The following is a 20,087-nucleotide window of genomic DNA, read 5'->3' on the forward strand; positions in this document are numbered from 1 at the left end:
CTCAAAGCCTGCAACAGTCATCTTTCTTCCCTTCAGTATGATGTCTAGGCAGCATGAGACTTGTCTCCTCATGTCTTACAGTGGGAAGCGGAGCACGACCCACACCACCAAAGTGGGAGCGGAAAGAAACGGAAGAAGTCTGGACTCGGATCGATGTTCGAGAAGCGCTCGAATCCAAAGATGAGCAAACTGAAGGTGAGACGATCCCACCTTCTCCTCTCTGGGAAGACAGGTGAAGGTGAAGGGGTCTCATCCCGTCTGGTTTGATCTGGCAGGAGGCCCACAGCCCCGAGTGCGGAGTCATGGTGAAAACAGTCCAAGATGGATGTGCAGAGGGTCTCGTTTACGGCGGAGGGGGCCGAGAGGGAATCTTCATCAAGGAAGTGGTTCCAGAGTCACCGGCCTCCAAAAGTCTGAAACTGAAAGAAGGTAAATGAGGAACATTAAGACATTTTCTGTTCAATTACAATTACAAGATATTTGATTGAGTAGAGTCTACCACGTGGCGACTCCTCTGGTTGTATAGAAGTCTATGCTTCATGTGTTAAAGCTGCATTCTCTCTCCTCACCACTAGGGGGAATCTCCTCTGGTTGTATAGAAGTCAATGCTTCATATGTTAAAGCAGCATTCTCTCACCTGACCACCAGGGGGCGACTCCTCTGGTTGTATAGAAGTCTATGCTTCATGTGTTAAAGCTGCATTCTCTCTCATGACCACCAGGGGAAACTCCTCTGGTTTTATAGAAGTCTATGCTTCAATTAGATGAGCTTGTAAATTTATAGTTCCCATCCGAGTGCTCCTCTTTTCTGCAGGTGATCAGATTCTGAGTGCCACCGTGTACTTCGACAACATGTCGTATGAGGACGCCGTTCAGATCCTGGAGCACGCTCAGGCCTACAAAGTGAAGCTCTGCTTGAAACGCAAACCCATCGCCGCAGACGCGGATGCGGAATCCACCTTCGAGTCCGACGTCATCCCTGTAACTATTACTTTCAAGTTATCAGACTCTTTCTGTGATATTCAAACCATTTTTGGGTTGATAACAATATGACATTTGATTGTTATGTGGCTCGACAGGAGGACGACGTCTACGCTCCAGAGATGAGGGAGCAAGGAAAAGGCAAGCGGCGCGGTGAGGCCCGCATTTCATGGCCTAAGTTTCCCTCGTTTGGAAAAGGAGCCAAGTCCCGCTTCACGAGGTCTCACAGCTCCTCTGAGGTCGACGAGCAGAGGAAGCTGGAACTCAGTCCCACGACGAGTGACACAGAGTCTCCTATAAAATCCCAGGATGCTCTCAAAGGCAAGAAGAAGCATAAAATGAAGCTTCCTGGTCTGACGAAGAGAGGCCTCATAAGTTCCTCTGAAGACCAGGACACGGACGCACCAACGTCTACGCAGATGCTTTCGCCCGAGTGCCTGGAAAGCCCCTTAGACGAAACACCTCAAATATATGTGGCAGAGAACCTGACGATAGTGGAGGACTTGAGGTGTGATCCTGACCCTCCAGAACCTCAAAGGGTTCAACACAAGGTGGAACTCATCAGCATAACCAGCACTTTGAAAACCGAAGATCTAACTGTGGCTCTGGCAGGTCCAGAAGGTTCCTCTGGTCTCAAGTCCCCTGACGGGAAGAAGAAAAAGAAGAAAGAGCTGTCTCAATTAAAAATTAAGATTTTGGGGAAGGATAAATCCCCTAAGAAAGATGCTAAAGCAAAACAGTCACCGAAAAGACTGAAAACACTGGGGGCAAGCCTTGAAATAGCAGACCGACCTGAAAAAGAAAGATCCGACATCATCCCAAGTTTTGAATCACAAACAGAACTACAAGGAGCACTTGATGCCAATACCCAAAGAATCAACATGAGCGTACCGAAGGGGGAACTTGAGGGATCTGATGTTGCATTAATACAGAAATCTCCACAGAAAGGTGAAGAGAAAACAAAGAAAGCCAAAGGCACCAAACAGAATCAAGATTCAACATTCAAACTGCCTAAAATCGGCTTCAGTGACATCAGCAACGAGGAAGTCAAGCAACTAGCAACTGAAGGTGCAGAAGGGAAAGAAGATCCATACGAGCGACTGTCAAAAAGCGGTCTTTCCTCAACAAATCTTCCCAAGCGAGAAGACATTGAGATTCCAGGTATGGAGGACATGTCGAAGAGAACCACCGGCAAAAGAATTAAAGAGCCCAAAACTGTGCAGCTGCTGATTGACGTTGACAGCGTGAAAGAGGCAGTTTCAAAATTGCCTGGATACAAGCTGCCTCAGGTCGACACAAGTGGAATGCCTATTCCTGAGGAAATTACCGTGATAGATGCAAATGCACAAAGAATATCGGTGAAAACGCCTACGAAAACCTACGAAAACCAAACACACAGTAAGTTTGACATGACTGAAGTCTCCAAGACAACCATCAAACTACCAAAGATTACAGCGGTGGATTTAGCCTCAGAGGAACTGTTAGTGGTGACTCAGGTAGTTGTACCAAAATTTGGCAAAGCTGAGCTAAAACAAACCAACCAAGAGGTTTATAAACGAGAACATAGCCTGATACCTGGAAGAGAAAGTGCACAGGAAGTAGTCCTTCCAACACAAGAAGGCATCAAGTCTGAATGTGAATCTGCAGCAACATTCAGAACAAAGAGGGCAAAGATAACGATGCCGAGCTGTGAGATTGCAAAACCAGACATAAAAATCCTTGGCATTGGGATTCACTCCCCAAAACACAATATCTCTGAGCAAAAGGTTGACTGCATCAAAGGAGAAAGGACAATATTCCTCCAAGAAGCGGAAATATCAAAGACGGACAAAACAAACAAGATTGGAGGTGTCGTGTCGGATGTCCAAATACCTGAACTCGACGGCATTGACTACATTGATCTATCGGATGGTTCACCGGCCAAAAGAGATGGCGACACTCGACTGACTGGGTTTGGCGTTCATCTCAATGCTGACAGCTCGATGGAGGACGTCTCCTTTCCAGATGTTGGAGGTATGGTCAAAGATTTCGAAGCCGAGAAGCAGACGTTCAAACTGTCCAAATTTGAGACAGTAACTGTGAATGAGGAGCTCAACATTGATGTGAAAGAACTTGAAATGGAGGACAAGGGAGGCACGTTCAAAATCCCAATTCTGGGCAGCTCCATGTCGAAGGTGAAAGGACCTCAAATTGACTTCCGCTTATCAAAAGAAGACGTAGATTTCCCATTGTCTCACGTGAAGGCAGAGGCCAAACTTCCTTATGTTGAACATACAGAACTTGGTATTAAAGTTGAGGGCAGAGCTCCAGAGATTGCAGTTTACAAACCGGATGTTCAAGGATCACCATCAAAATTAAAGATGCCGACAATTAAGCTACCAACCGTTGGAGTTAGTACTACAAATGAGTTTAACATTGAAGCAACCAGTGTTGACATTGAGGGTCCATCAGTAGATGTGAAAGCTACAGGAACTGATCATGAGGGTAAAGAAGGCCCGTTTAAAATGCCACATGTCGGGTTCTCAACGAAAGACGTAGATGTCACATTGCCAGAAACCAGTGCTAAATTCAAACTCCCAAAAGTCCCTAAAATTGATGCCAGTCTTGGAGAAGCAGAAGTTTGTATTTCAGAGTCAAAGGTGGAAGTTAAAAAGTCTGATTTAGAAATTAAACCTTTGCAAAGCGACGTTGAAACTGACGAGCAAGGAAGCAAATTTAAAATGCCAATGTTGGGAATGTCAATGCAAAAAGTAAAAGGACCTGAAATTCACTTTGGCTTATCAAAGAAAGATGGACATGTGACACTCCCAGAAGCCAAAGCTGAAGTAAAAGCTCCTGAAGTTGTCCTGAAAGAACCCTCTGCTAAGGTGGAAATTAGTGCTCCTGAAATAAGAGTTGAGGCAAAAGTTAATGAAGCATCAGCATTGAAATTTAAGATGCCGACGTTCAAACTACCAACATTTGGAGTTGGTACTCCAAACATTTCTGTAGAATGTCCTGATATGGACAAAGTTGTCAAAACCGATCGAGCTGATATAAAATTCCCCGACGAAGGGTCTGCAGTTGATATTCTAGCACCCAGCATTGACATTGAGGGCCCTTCATTGGATAGGAAAACTACAGGAGCTCAACAGGACCGGAAAGGAAGCAAGAACAAAATGCCAAATCTGGATTTCTCCATGAAGGGACCAAAAACCGAAGAAATAAAAGTCAAATTACCAGAGACAGCAGTTGATGTCAAACTTCCTGAGGTTGATCTTGGAAAAGTAGATGTTTCACTTACAGAGGCTAAGATGGAGTTTAAAAAGCCTAAAGTAGATTTGCAGTTTGTGCAGTCTGAAGATGAACTTCATCGACAAGGAGAAAAGTTTAAAATGCCAAAGTTTGGAATCTCAATGCCAAAAGTAAAAGGACCTGAATTTGATTTCAGCTCATCAAAGAAAGATGTAGACGTATCATTACCACACGCTAACGTGGAAGTAAATCTCCCTAATGTTGAACTCAAAGAATCTTCTGCTAAAGTGGAAACTAAAGTTCCTGAAATTGAAGCTCAAAGAAGCAGCATGAAGGAATCACCATCAAAATTTAAATTGCCAACATTTAAATTCCCCTCATTTGGAGCCACGACTCCAAATGTCAGCACTGAAGTACCTGATGTAGACACAGAAATAAAAATGGATGGAGCAGACATGCACATATCTGTGCCACACACAGTAGTTGATGAAGCAGAAATTAAAGCAGAGGGCCACGTCAAAGGGCCCTCGGTTGGTGTTGTGATGGAGCAACAAACGGATGTTGAGGTTGATTCAAAAGTGAAAAAGACGAGGTTCACAATGCCCAGATTTTCTTTTTCAAAATCAAGTGTTAAGATCCCAGAAGTTGATGCCAGTCTTCAGGATGTGACTGTTGCCATTCCAGAGGAAAAAGTGGAAGTGAAAGGAGGGGCAGTGGAATTACCCGAGTGTGAAGCAGAAGTTGAAGGAAGCAAGTTTAAAATGCCAAAGTCTGGCATCTCAATGCCAAAAGTAAAAGGACCTGAAATTGACTTGAGCTTCTCAAAGAAAGATGTAGATGTCACATTACCAGAAGCTAAAGCTGAGGTCAAACTGCCCAGTGTTGAAGTCAAACAACCATCTGCTATGGTAGAAATAAAAGCTCCTGAGATTGAAGCTCCAACTGGAAATGTTGAAGGATCACCATCCAAATTTAAAATGCCAACGTTCACATTACCCAAGTTTGGATCTGCTACTCCAAAGGTCAGTGTGGAAGTACCTGATGTGGACAAAGACATTACAGTGGATGCAACTGCTCCAAGCATTGACACTGAAGGCCTATCTGTAGAGATGAAGGCTAAAGGAAGTGAACTGGAAGTATCAGGAAGCAAGTTCAAAGTGCCAAAGTTTGGCGTCTCCACGCCAAAAGTAAGAGGACCTGAAAGTGACTTGAGCTTCTCAAAGAAGGATGTAGATGTCACATTACCAGAAGCCAAAGCTGAGGTCAAACTTCCCAGTGTTAAAGTCAAACAACCTGAAGTGGATGTAGAGCTACCAGAAGGTAATGTGGAATTAGAGGGCCAGGAAAGCAAGTTCAAAATGCCAAAATTCGGCATCTCAATGCCAAAAATCAAAGGTCCTGAAATTGATTTGAGTTCATCAAAGAAGGATGTAGATGTGACTCTACCAGAAGCCAAAGCTGAAGTAAAACTCCCCGATGTTAAACTAAAAGATACTTCTGCAGAAATTGAAATCAAAGGTCCTGAGATCAAGACTGGGACAAAAGGTACAAATGGATCACCGTCAAAATATAAGATGCCGTCATTCAAATTTCCCAAATTTGGAGGTGGATCTCCAAGTGCCACCATTGAAGTGCCCGAGAAAGACATTAAAATCAATGGCGCTGACATTAAAATCCCCAAAGAGGTTCTTGCAGTTGACATTGCAGCACCCAGCATTGACATTGAAGGTCCATCCATCGAGCATGAAGGAAAAGGAAGCAAGTTTAAACTACCAAGTCTTGGTTTTTCTGGGCCACAAATCAAAGGCCCTGACATTGATTTAAGTTTATCAAAGAAGGATGTAAATGTGACTCTACCAGAAGCCAAAGCTAATGTTAAACTCCCTGATGTTAAACTAAAAGACACTTCTGCTGAAGTGAAAATCAAAGGACCTGGAATTGATGTTCAGACAAGAAATGTTGAAGGACCTTCAACAACATTTAAAATGCCAACGTTCACACTACCCAAATTTGGATCTGCTACTCCGAAGGTCAGTGTGGACGTACCCGATGTGGACGTAGACATTAAAGTGGATCTAACCGCTCCAAGCATTGAAACTGAAGGCCTGTCTTTAGATATGATGGCTAAAGGAAGTGAACTGGAAGTATCAGGAAGCAAGTTCAAAATGCCAAAGTTTGGCATCTCAATGCCAAAAGTAAATGGGCCTGAAGTTGACTTGAGCTTCTCAAAGAAGGATGTAGATGTCACACTACCAGAAGCTAAAGCTGAGGTCAAACTACCCAGTGTTGAAGTCAAACAACCATCTGCTTCACTGGATATTGAAGCTCCTGAGATTGAAGCTGAAGTTGATGTTGATGGATCATCTTCTAAATTTAAAATGCCATCATTCAAATTCCCAAAATTTGGAGTTGGTACTCCAAGCTCCACCATAGAAGTGCACCACAAAGATGTCAAAATTGATGGGGCTGACATTAACATTCCAAAGGAGGTTCTTGCAGTTGACATTGCAGCACCCATCATTAATATTGAAAATCCATCCATCGACCATGAAGGTAAAGGAAGCACGTTTAAACTATCAAGTCTTGGTTTTTCTGGGCCACAAATCAAAGGTCCTGCAATTGACTTGAGCTTCTCAAAGAAGGATGTAGATGTCACATTACCAGAAGCTAAAGCTGAGGTCAAACTGCCCAGTGTTGAAATCGAACAACCTGAAGTGGAGGTAAAGCTACCAGAAGGTGATGTCGAATTAAAGGTCCAGGAAAGCAAGTTCAAAATGGCAAAGTTTGGCATCTCAATGCCAAAAGTAAAAGGTCCTGAAATTGATTTGAGTTTCTCAAAGAAGGATGTAGATGTGACTCTACCAGAAGCCAAAGCTGAAATAAAACTACTCGATGTCAAACTAAAATATACTTCTGCAGAAATTGAAATTAAAGGTCCTGAGATCAAGACTGGGACAAAAGGTACAAAAGGATCACCGTCAAAATACAAGATGCCGTCATTCAAATTCCCCAAATTTGGAGGTGGATCTCCAAGTGCCACCATAGAAGTGCCTGAGAAAGACATTAAAATCGACAGAGCTGACATTAAAATCCCCAAAGAGGTTCTTACAGTTGACATTGCAGCACCCAGCATTGACATTGAAGGTCCATCCATCGACCGTGAAGGACAAGAAAGCAAGTTTAAACTACCAAGACTTGGTTTTTCAGGGCCACAAATCAAAGGCCCTGACATTGATTTAAGTTTAACAAAGAAGGATGTAGATGTGACTCTACCAGAAGCCAAAGCTAATGTTAAACTCCCTGATGTTAAACTAAAAGACTCTTCTGCTGAAGTGGAAATCAAAGGACCTGGAATTAATGTTTACACAAGAAATGTTGAAGGATCTTCAACAACATTTAAAATGCCAACGTTCACACTACCCAAATTGGGATCTGCTACTCCAAAGGTCAGTGTGGACGTACCCGATGTGGACGTAGACATTAAAGTGGATGTAACCGCTGCAAGCATTGAAACTGAAGGCCTGTCTGTAGAGATGAAGGCTAAAGTAAGTGAACTGGAAGTATCAGGAAGCAAGTTCAACATGCCAAAGTTTGGCGTCTCAATGCCAAAAGTAAAAGGGCCTGAAATTGACATGAGCTTCTCAAAGAAGGACATAGATGTCACATTACCAGAAGCTAAAGCTGAGATCAATCTGCCCAGTGTTGAAGTCAAACAACCTGAAGTGGAGGTAAAGCTACCAGAAGGTAATGTGGAATTAGAGGGCCAGGAAAGCAAGTTAAAAATTCCAAAGTTCGGCATCTCAATGCCAAAAGTAAAAGGACCTGAAATTGATTTGAGTTTATCAAAGAAGGATGTGGATGTGACTCTACCAGAAGCCAAAGCTGAAGTAAAACTCCCTGATGTTAAACTAAAAGATACTCATGAGGAAATTGAAATTAAAGGTCCTGAAATCAAAACGGGGACAAAAGGTACAAAAGGATCACCGTCAAAATATAAGATGCCGTCATTCAAATTTCCCAAATTTGGAGGTGGATCTCCAAGTGCCACCATTGAAGTGCCCGAGAAAGACATTAAAATCGATGGCGCTGACATTAAAATCGATGGAGCTGACATTAAAATCCCCAAAGAGGTTCTTACAGTTGACATTGCAGCACCCAGCATTGACATTGAAGGTCCATCCATCGAGCATGAAGGAAAAGGAAGCAAGTTTAAACAACCAAGTCTTGGTTTTTCTGGGCCACAAATCAAAGGCCCTGACATTGATTTAAATGTATCAAAGAAGGATGTAGATGTGACTCTACCAGAAGCCATAGCTAACGTTAAACTCCCTGATGTTAAACTAAAAGACACTTCTGCTGAAGTGAAAATCAAAGGACCTGGAATTGATGTTCAGACAAGAAATGTTGAAGGATCTTCAACAACATTTAAAATGCCAACGTTTACACTACCCACATTTGGATCTGCTACTCCAAAAGTCAGTGTGGATGTACCCGATGTGGACGAAGACATTAAAGTGGATGTAACTGCTCCAAGCATTGACACTGAAGGTCTGTCTGTAGATATGAAGGCTAAAGGAAGTGAACTGGAAGTATCAGGGAGCAAGTTTAAAATGCCAAAGTTCGGCATCTCCATGCCAAAAGTAAAAGGACCTGAAATTGACTTGAGCTTCTCAAAGAAGGATGTAGATGTCACATTACCAGAAGCGAAAGCTGAGGTCAAACTACCCAGTGTTGAATTCAAACAACCATCTGCTTCACTGGATATTGAAGCTCCTGAGATTGAAGCTGAAGTTGATGTTGATGGATCATCGTCCAAATTTAAAATGCCATCATTCAAATTCCCAAAATTTGGAGTTAGTACTCCAAGCGCTATCATAGAAGTGCACGACAAAGATGTCAAAATTGATGGCACTGACATTAACATTCCCAAGGAGGTTCTTGCAGTTAACATTACAGCACCCAGCATTGACATTGAAGGTCCATCCATCTACCATGAAGGTAAAGGAAGCAAGTTTAAACTACCAAGTCTTGGTTTTTCTGGGCCAGAAATCAAAGGGCTTGACATTGACTTGAGCTTCTCAAAGAAGGATGTAGATGTCACAATACCAGAAGCCAAAGCTGAGGTCAAACTTCCCAGTGTTGAAGTCAAACAACCTGAAGTGGAGGTAAAGCTACCAGAAGGTAATGTGGAATTAGAGGGTCAGGAAAGCAAGTTCAAAATGCCAAAGTTTGGCATCTCAATGCCAAAAATCAAAGGTCCTGAAATTGATTTGAGTTCATCAAAGAAGGATGTAGATGTGACTCTACCAGAAGCCAAAGCTGAAGTAAAACTCCCCGATGTTAAACTAAAAGATACTTCTGCAGAAATTGAAATTAAAGGTCCTGAGATTAAGACTGGGACAAAAGGTACAAAAGGATCACCGTCAAAATATAAGATGCCGTCATTCAAATTTCCCAAATTTGGAGGTGGATCTCCAAGTGCCACCATTGAAGTGCCCGAGAAAGACATTAAAATCGATGGCGCTGACATTAAAATCGATGGAGCTGACATTAAAATCCCCAAAGAGGTTCTTACAGTTGACATTGCAGCACCCAGCATTGACATTGAAGGTCCATCCATCGAGCATGAAGGAAAAGGAAGCAAGTTTAAACAACCAAGTCTTGGTTTTTCTGGGCCACAAATCAAAGGCCCTGACATTGATTTAAATGTATCAAAGAAGGATGTAGATGTGACTCTACCAGAAGCCATAGCTAACGTTAAACTCCCTGATGTTAAACTAAAAGACACTTCTGCTGAAGTGAAAATCAAAGGACCTGGAATTGATGTTCAGACAAGAAATGTTGAAGGATCTTCAACAACATTTAAAATGCCAACGTTTACACTACCCACATTTGGATCTGCTACTCCAAAAGTCAGTGTGGATGTACCCGATGTGGACGAAGACATTAAAGTGGATGTAACTGCTCCAAGCATTGACACTGAAGGTCTGTCTGTAGATATGAAGGCTAAAGGAAGTGAACTGGAAGTATCAGGGAGCAAGTTTAAAATGCCAAAGTTGCGCATCTCCATGCCAAAAGTAAAAGGACCTGAAATTGACTTGAGCTTCTCAAAGAAGGATGTAGATGTCACATTACCAGAAGCGAAAGCTGAGGTCAAACTACCCAGTGTTGAATTCAAACAACCATCTGCTTCACTGGATATTGAAGCTCCTGAGATTGAAGCTGAAGTTGATGTTGATGGATCATCGTCCAAATTTAAAATGCCATCATTCAAATTCCCAAAATTTGGAGTTAGTACTCCAAGCGCTATCATAGAAGTGCACGACAAAGATGTCAAAATTGATGGCACTGACATTAACATTCCCAAGGAGGTTCTTGCAGTTAACATTACAGCACCCAGCATTGACATTGAAGGTCCATCCATCTACCATGAAGGTAAAGGAAGCAAGTTTAAACTACCAAGTCTTGGTTTTTCTGGGCCAGAAATCAAAGGGCTTGACATTGACTTGAGCTTCTCAAAGAAGGATGTAGATGTCACAATACCAGAAGCCAAAGCTGAGGTCAAACTTCCCAGTGTTGAAGTCAAACAACCTGAAGTGGAGGTAAAGATACCAGAAGGTAATGTGGAATTAGAGGGTCAGGAAAGCAAGTTCAAAATGCCAAAGTTTGGCATCTCAATGCCAAAAATCAAAGGTCCTGAAATTGATTTGAGTTCATCAAAGAAGGATGTAGATGTGACTCTACCAGAAGCCAAAGCTGAAGTAAAACTCCCCGATGTTAAACTAAAAGATACTTCTGCAGAAATTGAAATTAAAGGTCCTGAGATTAAGACTGGGACAAAAGGTACAAAAGGATCACCGTCAAAATATAAGATGCCGTCATTCAAATTTCCCAAATTTGGAGGTGGATCTCCAAGTGCCACCATTGAAGTGCCCGAGAAAGACATTAAAATCGATGGCGCTGACATTAAAATCGATGGAGCTGACATTAAAATCCCCAAAGAGGTTCTTACAGTTGACATTGCAGCACCCAGCATTGACATTGAAGGTCCATCCATCGACCATGAAGGAAAAGGAAGCAAGTTTAAACTACCAAGTCTTAGTTTTTCTGGGACACAAATCAAAGGCCCTGACATTGATTTGAGTTTATCAAAGAAGGATGTAAATGTGACTCTACCAGAAGCCAAAGCTAATGTCAAACTCCCTGATGTTAAACTAAAAGACTCTTCTGCTGAAGTGAAAATCAAAGGACCTGGAATTGATGTTCAGACAAGAAATGTTGAAGGACCTTCAACAACATTTAGAATGCCAACGTTCACACTACCCAAATTCGGATCTGCTACTCCAAAGGTCAGTGTGGACGTACCCGATGTGGACGAAGACATTAAAGTGGATGTAACCGCTCCAAGCATTGAAACTGAAGGCCTGTCTGTAGATATGATGGCTAAAGGAAGTGAACTGGAAGTATCAGGAAGCAAGTTCAACATGCCAAAGTCTGGCATCTCAATGCCAAAAGTAAAAGGGCCTGAAATTGACTTGAGCTTCTCAAAGAAGGATGTAGATGTCACATTACCAGAAGCTAAAGCTGAGGTCAAACTGCCCAGTGTTGAAGTCAAACAACCTGAAGTGGAGGTAAAGCTACCAGAAGGTGTTGTCGAATTAAAGGTCCAGGAAAGCAAGTTCAAAATGCCAAAGTTTGGCATCTTAATGCCAAAAGTAAAAGGACCTGAAATTGATTTGAGTTTATCAAAGAAGGATGTAGATGTCACTCTACCAGAAGCCAAAGCTGAAGTAAAACTCCCCAATGTTAAACTAAAAGATACTTCTGCAGAAATTGAAATGAAAGGTCCTGAGATCAAGACTGGGACAAAAGGTACAAAGGGATCACCGTCAAAATATAAGATGCCGTCATTCAAATTCCCCAAATTTGGAGGTGGATCTCCAAGTGCCACCATAGAAGTCCTTGAGAAAGACATTAAAATCGATGGAGCTGACATTAAAATCCCCAAAGAGGTTCTTACAGTTGACATTGCAGCACCCAGCATTGACATTGAAGGTCCATCCATCGACCGTGAAGGACAAGAAAGCAAGTTTAAACTACCAAGTTTGGGTTTTTCAGGGCCACAAATCAAAGGCCCTGACATTGATTTGAGTTTATCAAAGAAGGATGTAGATGTGACTCTACCAGAAGCCAAAGCTAATGTTAAACTCCCTGATGTTAAACTAAAAGATACTTCTGCTGAAATGGAAATCAAAGGACCTAGAATTGATCGCACAAGAAATGTTGAAGGATCTTCAACAACATTTAAAATGCCAACGTTCACATTACCCACATTTGGATCTGCTACTCCAAAGGTCAGTGTGGAAGTACCTGATGTGGACAAACACATTACAGTGGATGTAACCTCTCCAAGCATTGAAACTGAAGGCCTGTCTGTAGAAATGATGGCTAAAGGAAGTGAACTGGAAGTATCAGGAAGCAAGTTCAAAATGCCAAAGTTTGGCGTCTCAATGCCAAAAGTAAAAGGGCCTGAAATTGACTTGAGCTTCTCAAAGAAGGACATAGATGTTACATTACCAGAAACTAAAGCTGAGGTCAATCTGCCCAGTGTTGAAGTCAAACAACCTGAAGTGGAGGTAAAGCTACCAGAAGGTAGTGTGGAATTAGAGTCCCAGGAAAGCAAGTTCAAAATGCCAAAGTTCGGCATCTCAATGCCAAAAGTAAAAGGAACTGAAATTGATTTGACTTTATCAAAGAAGGATGTAGATGTGACTCTCCCAGAAGCCAAAGCTGAAGTAAAACTCCCTGATGTTAAACTAAAAGATACTCATGCGGAAGTTGAAATTAAAGGTCCTGAAATCAAGACTGGGACAAAAGGTACTAAAGGATCACCGTCAAAATATAAGATGCCGTCATTCAAATTTCCCAAATTCGGATCTCCAAGTGCCACCATAGAAGAGCCTGAGAAAGACATTAAAATCGATGGCGCTGACATTAAAATCGATGGAGCTGACATTAAAATCCCCAAAGAGGTTCTTACAATTGACATTGGAACACCCAGCATTGACATTAAAGATCCATCCAACGACCGTGAAGGAAAAGGAAGCAAGTTTAAATTACCAAGTCTTGGTTTTTCTGGACCACAAATCAAAGGCCCTGACATTGATTTAAGTTTATCAAAGAAGGATGTAGATGTGAATTTACCAGAAGCCAAAGCTAATGTTAAACTCCCTGATGTTAAACTAAAAGACTCTTCTGCTGAAGTGGAAATCAAAGGACCTGGAATTGATGTTCAGACAAGAAATGTTGAAGGATCTTCAACAACATTTAAAATGCCAACGTTCACGCTTCCCAAATTTGGATCTCATTCTGCAAAGGTCAGTGTGGACGTATCTGATGTGGACAAAGACACTAAAGTGGATGTAACCACTCCAAGCATAGACACTAAAGGCCTGGCTGTAGAGATGAAGGCTAAAGGAAGTGAACTGGAAGTATCAGGAAGCAAGTTCAAAATGCCAACTTTTGGCATCTCAATGCCAAAAGTAGAAGGACCTGAAATTGACTTGAGCTTCTCAAAGAAGGATGTAAATGTGACTCTACCAGAAGCCAAAGCTGAGGTAAAACTCCCTGATGTTAAACTAAAAGACACTTCTGCTACAGTGGATATTAAAGCTCCTGAGATTGAAACTCAAATTGAAAATGTCGAAGTATCACCATCAAAAATTAAAAAGCCAAGGTTTTCGATGCCCAGATTTTCATTTTCCAAGCAAAGTTCAAAAGAGTCCAGATTTGATGCCAGTCTCACAGATATAGATGTTTCTCTTCCAGAAGGAAACGTGGAAGTGAAACAACCTGAAGTGGAAGTAAAGCTACCAGAAGGTGATGTGGAATTAGAGGTCCAGGAAAGCAAGTTCAAAATGCCAAAGTTAGGCATCTCAATGCCAAAAGTAAAAGGACCTGAAATTGACTTTAGCTTCTCAAAGAAGGATGTAGATGTCACATTACCAGAAGATAAAGCTGAGGTCAAATTGCTCAGTATTGAAATCAAACAACCATCTGCTACAGTGGATATTAAAGATACTGAGATTGAAGTTCAAACTAAAAATGTTGAAGGGTCACCATCCAAATACATAATGCCACGGTTCACATTACCCAAATTTGAATCTCATACTGCAGAGGTCAGTGTGGACGTACCTGATGTGGACGAAGACATTACAGTGAAAGTAACCGCTCCAAGCATTGACACTGAAGGTCTATCTGTAGAGATGAAGGCTAAAGGAAGTGAACTGGAAGTATCAGGAAGCAAGTTCAAAATGCCAAAGTTTGGCATCTCTTTGCCAAAAATAAAAGGACCTGAAATTGACTTGAGCTTCTCAAAGAAGGATGTAGATGTCACATTACCAGAAGCCAAAGCTGAGGTCAAACTGCCCAGTGTTGAAGTCAAACAACCATCTGCTACAGTGGATATTAAAGCTCCTGAGATTGAAACTCAAACTGAAAATGTTGAAGTATCACCATCAAAAATTAAAAATCCAATGTTTTCGATGCCCAGATTTTCGTTTTCCAAGCAAAGTTCAAAAGAGTCCGGATTTGATGCCAGTCTCGCAGATATTGATGTTTCTCTTCCAGAAGGAAACGTGGAAGTGAAACAACCTGAAGTGGAGGTAAAGCTACCAGAAGGTGATGTGGAATTAGAGGTCCAGGAAAGCAAGTTCAAAATGCCAAAGTTTGGCATCTCAATGCCAAAAGTAAAAGGACCTGAAATTGACTTGAGCTTCTCAAAGAAGGATGTAGATGTCACATTACCAGAAGCTAAAGCTGAGGTCAAATTGCCCAGTGTTGAAATCAAACAACCATCTGCTATGGTAGAAATTAAAGCTTCTGAGATTGAAGCTCCAACTGAAAATGTTGAAGGATCACCATCCAAATTTAAAATGCCAACGTTCACATTACCCAAATTTGGATCTGCTACTCCAAAGGTCCGTGTCGAAGTACCTGATGTGGACAAAGACATTAAAGTGGATGTAACCACTCCAAGCATTGACACTGAAGGCCTGTCTGTAGAGATGAAGGCGAAAGGAAGTGAACTGGAAGTATCAGGAAGCAAGTTCAAAATGCCAAAGTTTGGCATCTCAATGCCAAAAGTAAAAGGACCTGAAATTGACTTGAGCTTCTCAAAGAAGGATGTAGATGTCACATTACCAGAAGCTAAAGCTGAGGTCAAATTGCCCAGTGTTGAAATCAAACAACCTTCTGCTAGGGTAGAAATTAAAGCTTCTGAGATTGAAGCTCCAACTGAAAATGTTGAAGGATCACCATCCAAATTTAAAATGCCAACGTTCACATTACCCAAATTTGGATCTGCTACTCCAAAGGTCCGTGTCGAAGTACCTGATGTGGACAAAGACATTAAAGTGGATGTAACCACTCCAAGCATTGACACTGAAGGCCTGTCTGTAGAGATGAAGGCTAAAGGAAGTGAACTGGAAGTATCAGGAAGCAAGTTCAAAATGCCAACGTTTGGCATCTCAATGCCAAAAGTAAAAGGACCTGAAATTGACTTGAGCTTCTCAAAGAAGGATGTAGATGTCACATTACCAGAAGCCAAAGCTGAGGTCAAACTGCCCAGTGTTGAAGTCAAACAACCATCTGCTACAGTGGATATTAAAGCTCCTGAGATTGAAACTCAAACTGAAAATGTTGAAGTATCACCATCAAAAATTAAAAAGCCAATGTTTTCGATGCCCAGATTTTCGTTTTCCAAGCAAAGTTCAAAAGAGTCCGGATTTGATGCCAGTCTCGCAGATATTGATGTTTCTCTTCCAGAAGGAAACGTGGAAGTGAAACAACCTGAAGTGGAGGTAAAGCTACCAGAAGGTGATGTGGAATTAGAGGTCCAGGAAAGCAAGTTCAAAATGCCAAAGTTTGGCATCTCAATGCCAAAAGTAAAAGGACCTGAAATTGACTTGAGCTTCTCAAAGAAGGATGTAGATGTCACATTACCAGAAGCTAAAGCTGAGGTCAAATTGCCCAGTGTTGAAATCAAACAACCATCTGCTATGGTAGAAATTAAAGCTTCTGAGATTGAAGCTCCAACTGAAAATGTTGAAGGATCACCATCCAAATTTAAAATGCCAACGTTCACATTACCCAAATTTGGATCTGCTACTCCAAAGGTCCGTGTCGAAGTACCTGATGTGGACAAAGACATTAAAGTGGATGTAACCACTCCAAGCATTGACACTGAAGGCCTGTCTGTAGAGATGAAGGCTAAAGGAAGTGAACTGGAAGTATCAGGAAGCAAGTTCAAAATGCCAACGTTTGGCATCTCAATGCCAAAAGTAAAAGGACCTGAAATTGACTTGAGCTTCTCAAAGAAGGATGTAGAAGTCACAATACCAGAAGCTAAAGCTGAGGTCAAACTGCCTGAAGCTGTCATTTCAGCATCAGATGTACCAACATTTGACATTGAAACCAAGACGAAAGAACCAAATTGGACATTTCCAAAACCATGGACAGGTGGTGAAGCCCCTGATATAGATATCAGCCTTGAAACAGCCAAAGCTGACGTTATATCAACAGAGGCCATAGCAAAACTTCACGGACCTTCAGCAGAGATTTTAATTGAAGAACCTGCAGAACCTGATGCACACTTGAAAAAAACAAAATTTTCACTCCCCAGATTTTCTTTTTCCAAGTCAAGTGTTAAAGAACCGGAAGTCAGTGCTGAGCTTCCACGTGTTGATGTTTCTCTTCCAGAGGGACAAGTCATCGTAAAGCAACCTGAGCTGCAAATCAAAGTTTCCGAACCCGAAGCTGAACTCGATGGGCAAGGAAGTAAACTTAAATTTCCAAAGTTCGGCATGGCTCTACCGAGAGCAAACGGACCTGGAGGTGATCTACATGTGTCACAGGAAGACTCAGGTATCGAAGTCAAAGAAACTTCAGCTAACGTGGAGATGAAAGCCTCTGAGACTCAAGATAAATCAGAAGACGTTCGAGGATCACCGCTGAAATTTAAAATGCCAACATTGAAGATGTCGAAATTTGGAACGGCTGCTTACAATGTAGAAGCACCTGATGCAGAGGAAATAGCTGAAAGGGGTGGAGCCGATCTTCAGGAGAAGGTTACTGTGAACATCAAAGGTCTGACTGTTGGTCTGAAAACAGAAGAACCCCAGGCAGCAATAACAGATTCTGAAATGCCGAACACCGGTACTGAGGCCGTGGACCTCGGCTCGCCAAGTAAATTTAAACTGCCGTTGTTTAAAATGCCAACGCTGAGTTTCTCCAGAGGGAACCCTGAAGGAGAACACGTCCCTGTTCACACCGAACGCACAAAAGCTCAACGGGAAATGAAAGTTGAGCTCAAAGACGAGAGCAAATCTCCAAAAGGGACTTTTACGTCATTCGCCGAGATCCTCGAGAGCATCGATGTTGAATCTGATGTTCCAGAAACCCCGGAACATCGTGACACCTTGAAGGAGGGTCCCGAGACCGATGGACCCGGGGCTAAGCAGTTAGGGGCGGGGCCGAAGGAAACCAAGGAGGAAGCTGTCAGAAGTCCTGAGAGGGCGGGCTGGTTTAAGTTCCCCACGTTAGGCCTGTCCTCCCCATCAGAACCGGCCAAGGACACTCAGGAAGGGAAGAGCCCAGTGGAGGAAACGCCGGATGAGGAAACGAGCCCCAGCTGTTCCGTTCAGTCTTCGGACGCCTTCGCCGACGTCAGCTCTGCCATGACGAGCGAGCGCGGCGGAGCCTCCTTAGCGTCTCCGACCAAAGTAACCATCAGGTACTCCGGCCCTGACGCCACCGCCGGGCCCGGGGAGCCGCTCAGGAACATTTACACCACCAGGACCGAAATGATCTTGGTGGAGCCCCACTTGGCCGAGAAGATCACCATCCTGTCGACCTCTTCGTCGGAGGACACGCTCAGACTGGAGTCGAGGAGGATTCACGTCGTTACGTCTAACGTGCGAGTGATCCCAGAGGCCCAGCGCGCAGAGCTGCGCGAGGCGGTCCAAGTCCAATCGGCTGGAGGCCTCACTGGAGAACCGGGGGCCCATGAAGCCTTATCGTGGACCGCGGAGGATTCACACGGTGGCGACAGAAAGCTGTTCGAGAGGCGCTTCGTGAGCCAGGCGTCAAGCGAGAGAAGCGAAACCAACGAAACAATCGTCATTACACAACAAATCACCCGCAGGTTCGATTCCTCCGAGCCGGTCTCGGACGATGCGGCGACATCCGTCCGGCGCCTGAGGGACTCGGTGCACTCCGACAAGATGAGGTTCTTCGACGGAGCCGACGAGTGAAAGATGTCCACGTGAGTTAGGTCGACCGGCAGAACCCTTGTGGCCTGAGGGGGCGTGACCCCTGTGACGGACAGTTGAGATACACAAACACAGAAAGAGACTGTTGGAGAGTGAACCTCCATCTGAGGAGGTGGATCATGTGACCACAGCACTCCCTAAGCCCCACCTTCTGTTTGTCAAAAGTTATATAACACATTTGTCGTTTCAGAGTTTTTAACCTACACCGATCCAGCTGTTACGGATCAGATGATAATCACCGGTGCATTGATTATAACAACATGCTGAAATGCTACTGACATTCCAAAAATACGTTTACAATAATTTCACTTTGGAGAAAACCTGCAATGCAAAAAGGCATTATATATATATATATATAATATATATATATATACATACACATAGGTATAAATATATTCATATATATACACATATATATAGGCATATATATTTACCTATATATATAGGTATAAATATATCGATATATATACATATATTTATATATATGTATATATACACATATATGTATATATACATACATATATATATGTATGTATTTATATATAGATACGTATATATATTTATATATATATGTCTAAATATACGTATATATACATATATACGTATATATACATATATATGTATATATATGTATATATACATATATACATGTATATATACATATATACGTATATGTATATACGTATATATGTAGATATAGTATATCTACATATATATGTAAATATGTATATATACATGTATATATGTAGATATAATATATATGTATATATGTATATATATACATGTATATATACATATACATGGATATATACATATACACATGTATATATGTATATATACATATATACATGTATATATGTATATATACATGTATATATGTATATATAGTATATATAAGTATATATGACACTAGTATGTGTCACTGACATATTATTGTGGCTAGAGCTCAAATGTAAAGAATCATAAAGATGTTGAACTGCATGTGTTCTGCTGCAACTACATATTTTGTATTAATATTTTGCTTATAGAACCTAATTTGCTACCAGAAAATAAATATATATCAACGGTATGTTCTCTCCTGATATATTATATCTATATATATTATATTACTGTGCACAGTGGGATCAGTAAAGTGGCTTTTATGGCCTCGTTCATTTTACATTTGTTTGCAAAGTTATCTACAATATATAAATGTTATTATATGTAAACCTGGTGACCCTGAGTGAGTTTCTTCTTCTTCTGTTTCAGTTCATATTAAAATACATTAAAAAATATCATTCTTTGTTCAATAAGTGCATTAACTGTTTAAGTACTGCACATTAGTTAAATGTTGATGCATGTAATGATTGTAGTCCACTAAATATTGTACTTTTTACGACACTAGTTTACATTATTAATAAAAAATAAAACCAAGTGATGAACGATATATAATTATTAGGGCTGTCAGCGTTAACGCGTTAATCTATGCGATTAATTTGGCCGCGTTAACGCACTAAAATATTTTAACGCAATTAACGCAAATTTTTTTTTTTTTTTTTTTTTT

General features: G+C 41.7%; 1 protein-coding gene across 1 annotated transcript; it reads left to right on the forward strand.

Moving 5' to 3' along the window:
* The first annotated feature begins 286 nt into the window (after positions 1–286).
* LOC130201674 (neuroblast differentiation-associated protein AHNAK) lies at positions 287–18,883 on the forward strand. Its single transcript, XM_056426762.1, has 5 exons — positions 287–429; positions 814–980; positions 1,079–2,279; positions 2,985–3,113; positions 10,212–18,883. The coding sequence occupies exons 1-5, from the start codon at positions 303–305 to the stop codon at positions 18,524–18,526; spliced, it is 9,939 nt and encodes a 3,312-aa protein (XP_056282737.1). The 5' UTR covers positions 287–302; the 3' UTR covers positions 18,527–18,883.
* The last annotated feature ends 1,204 nt before the right edge of the window (positions 18,884–20,087 follow it).

Source organism: Pseudoliparis swirei, chromosome 11 (genome assembly GCF_029220125.1).
Source record: "Pseudoliparis swirei isolate HS2019 ecotype Mariana Trench chromosome 11, NWPU_hadal_v1, whole genome shotgun sequence".
Classification (NCBI taxonomy): domain Eukaryota; kingdom Metazoa; phylum Chordata; class Actinopteri; order Perciformes; family Liparidae; genus Pseudoliparis; species Pseudoliparis swirei.

Bases quoted from the DNA above. Each gene is read 5' to 3' on its own strand.
- LOC130201674 (XM_056426762.1), top strand. From the start codon at position 303: ATGGTGAAAACAGTCCAAGATGGATGTGCAGAGGGTCTCGTTTACGGC. The intron at 430-813 runs GTAAATGAGGAA...TCTTTTCTGCAG, and splicing joins AAGTCTGAAACTGAAAGAAG to GTGATCAGATTCTGAGTGCC. The intron at 2,280-2,984 runs GTGGAATGCCTA...TCTCCTTTCCAG, and splicing joins GCTGCCTCAGGTCGACACAA to ATGTTGGAGGTATGGTCAAA.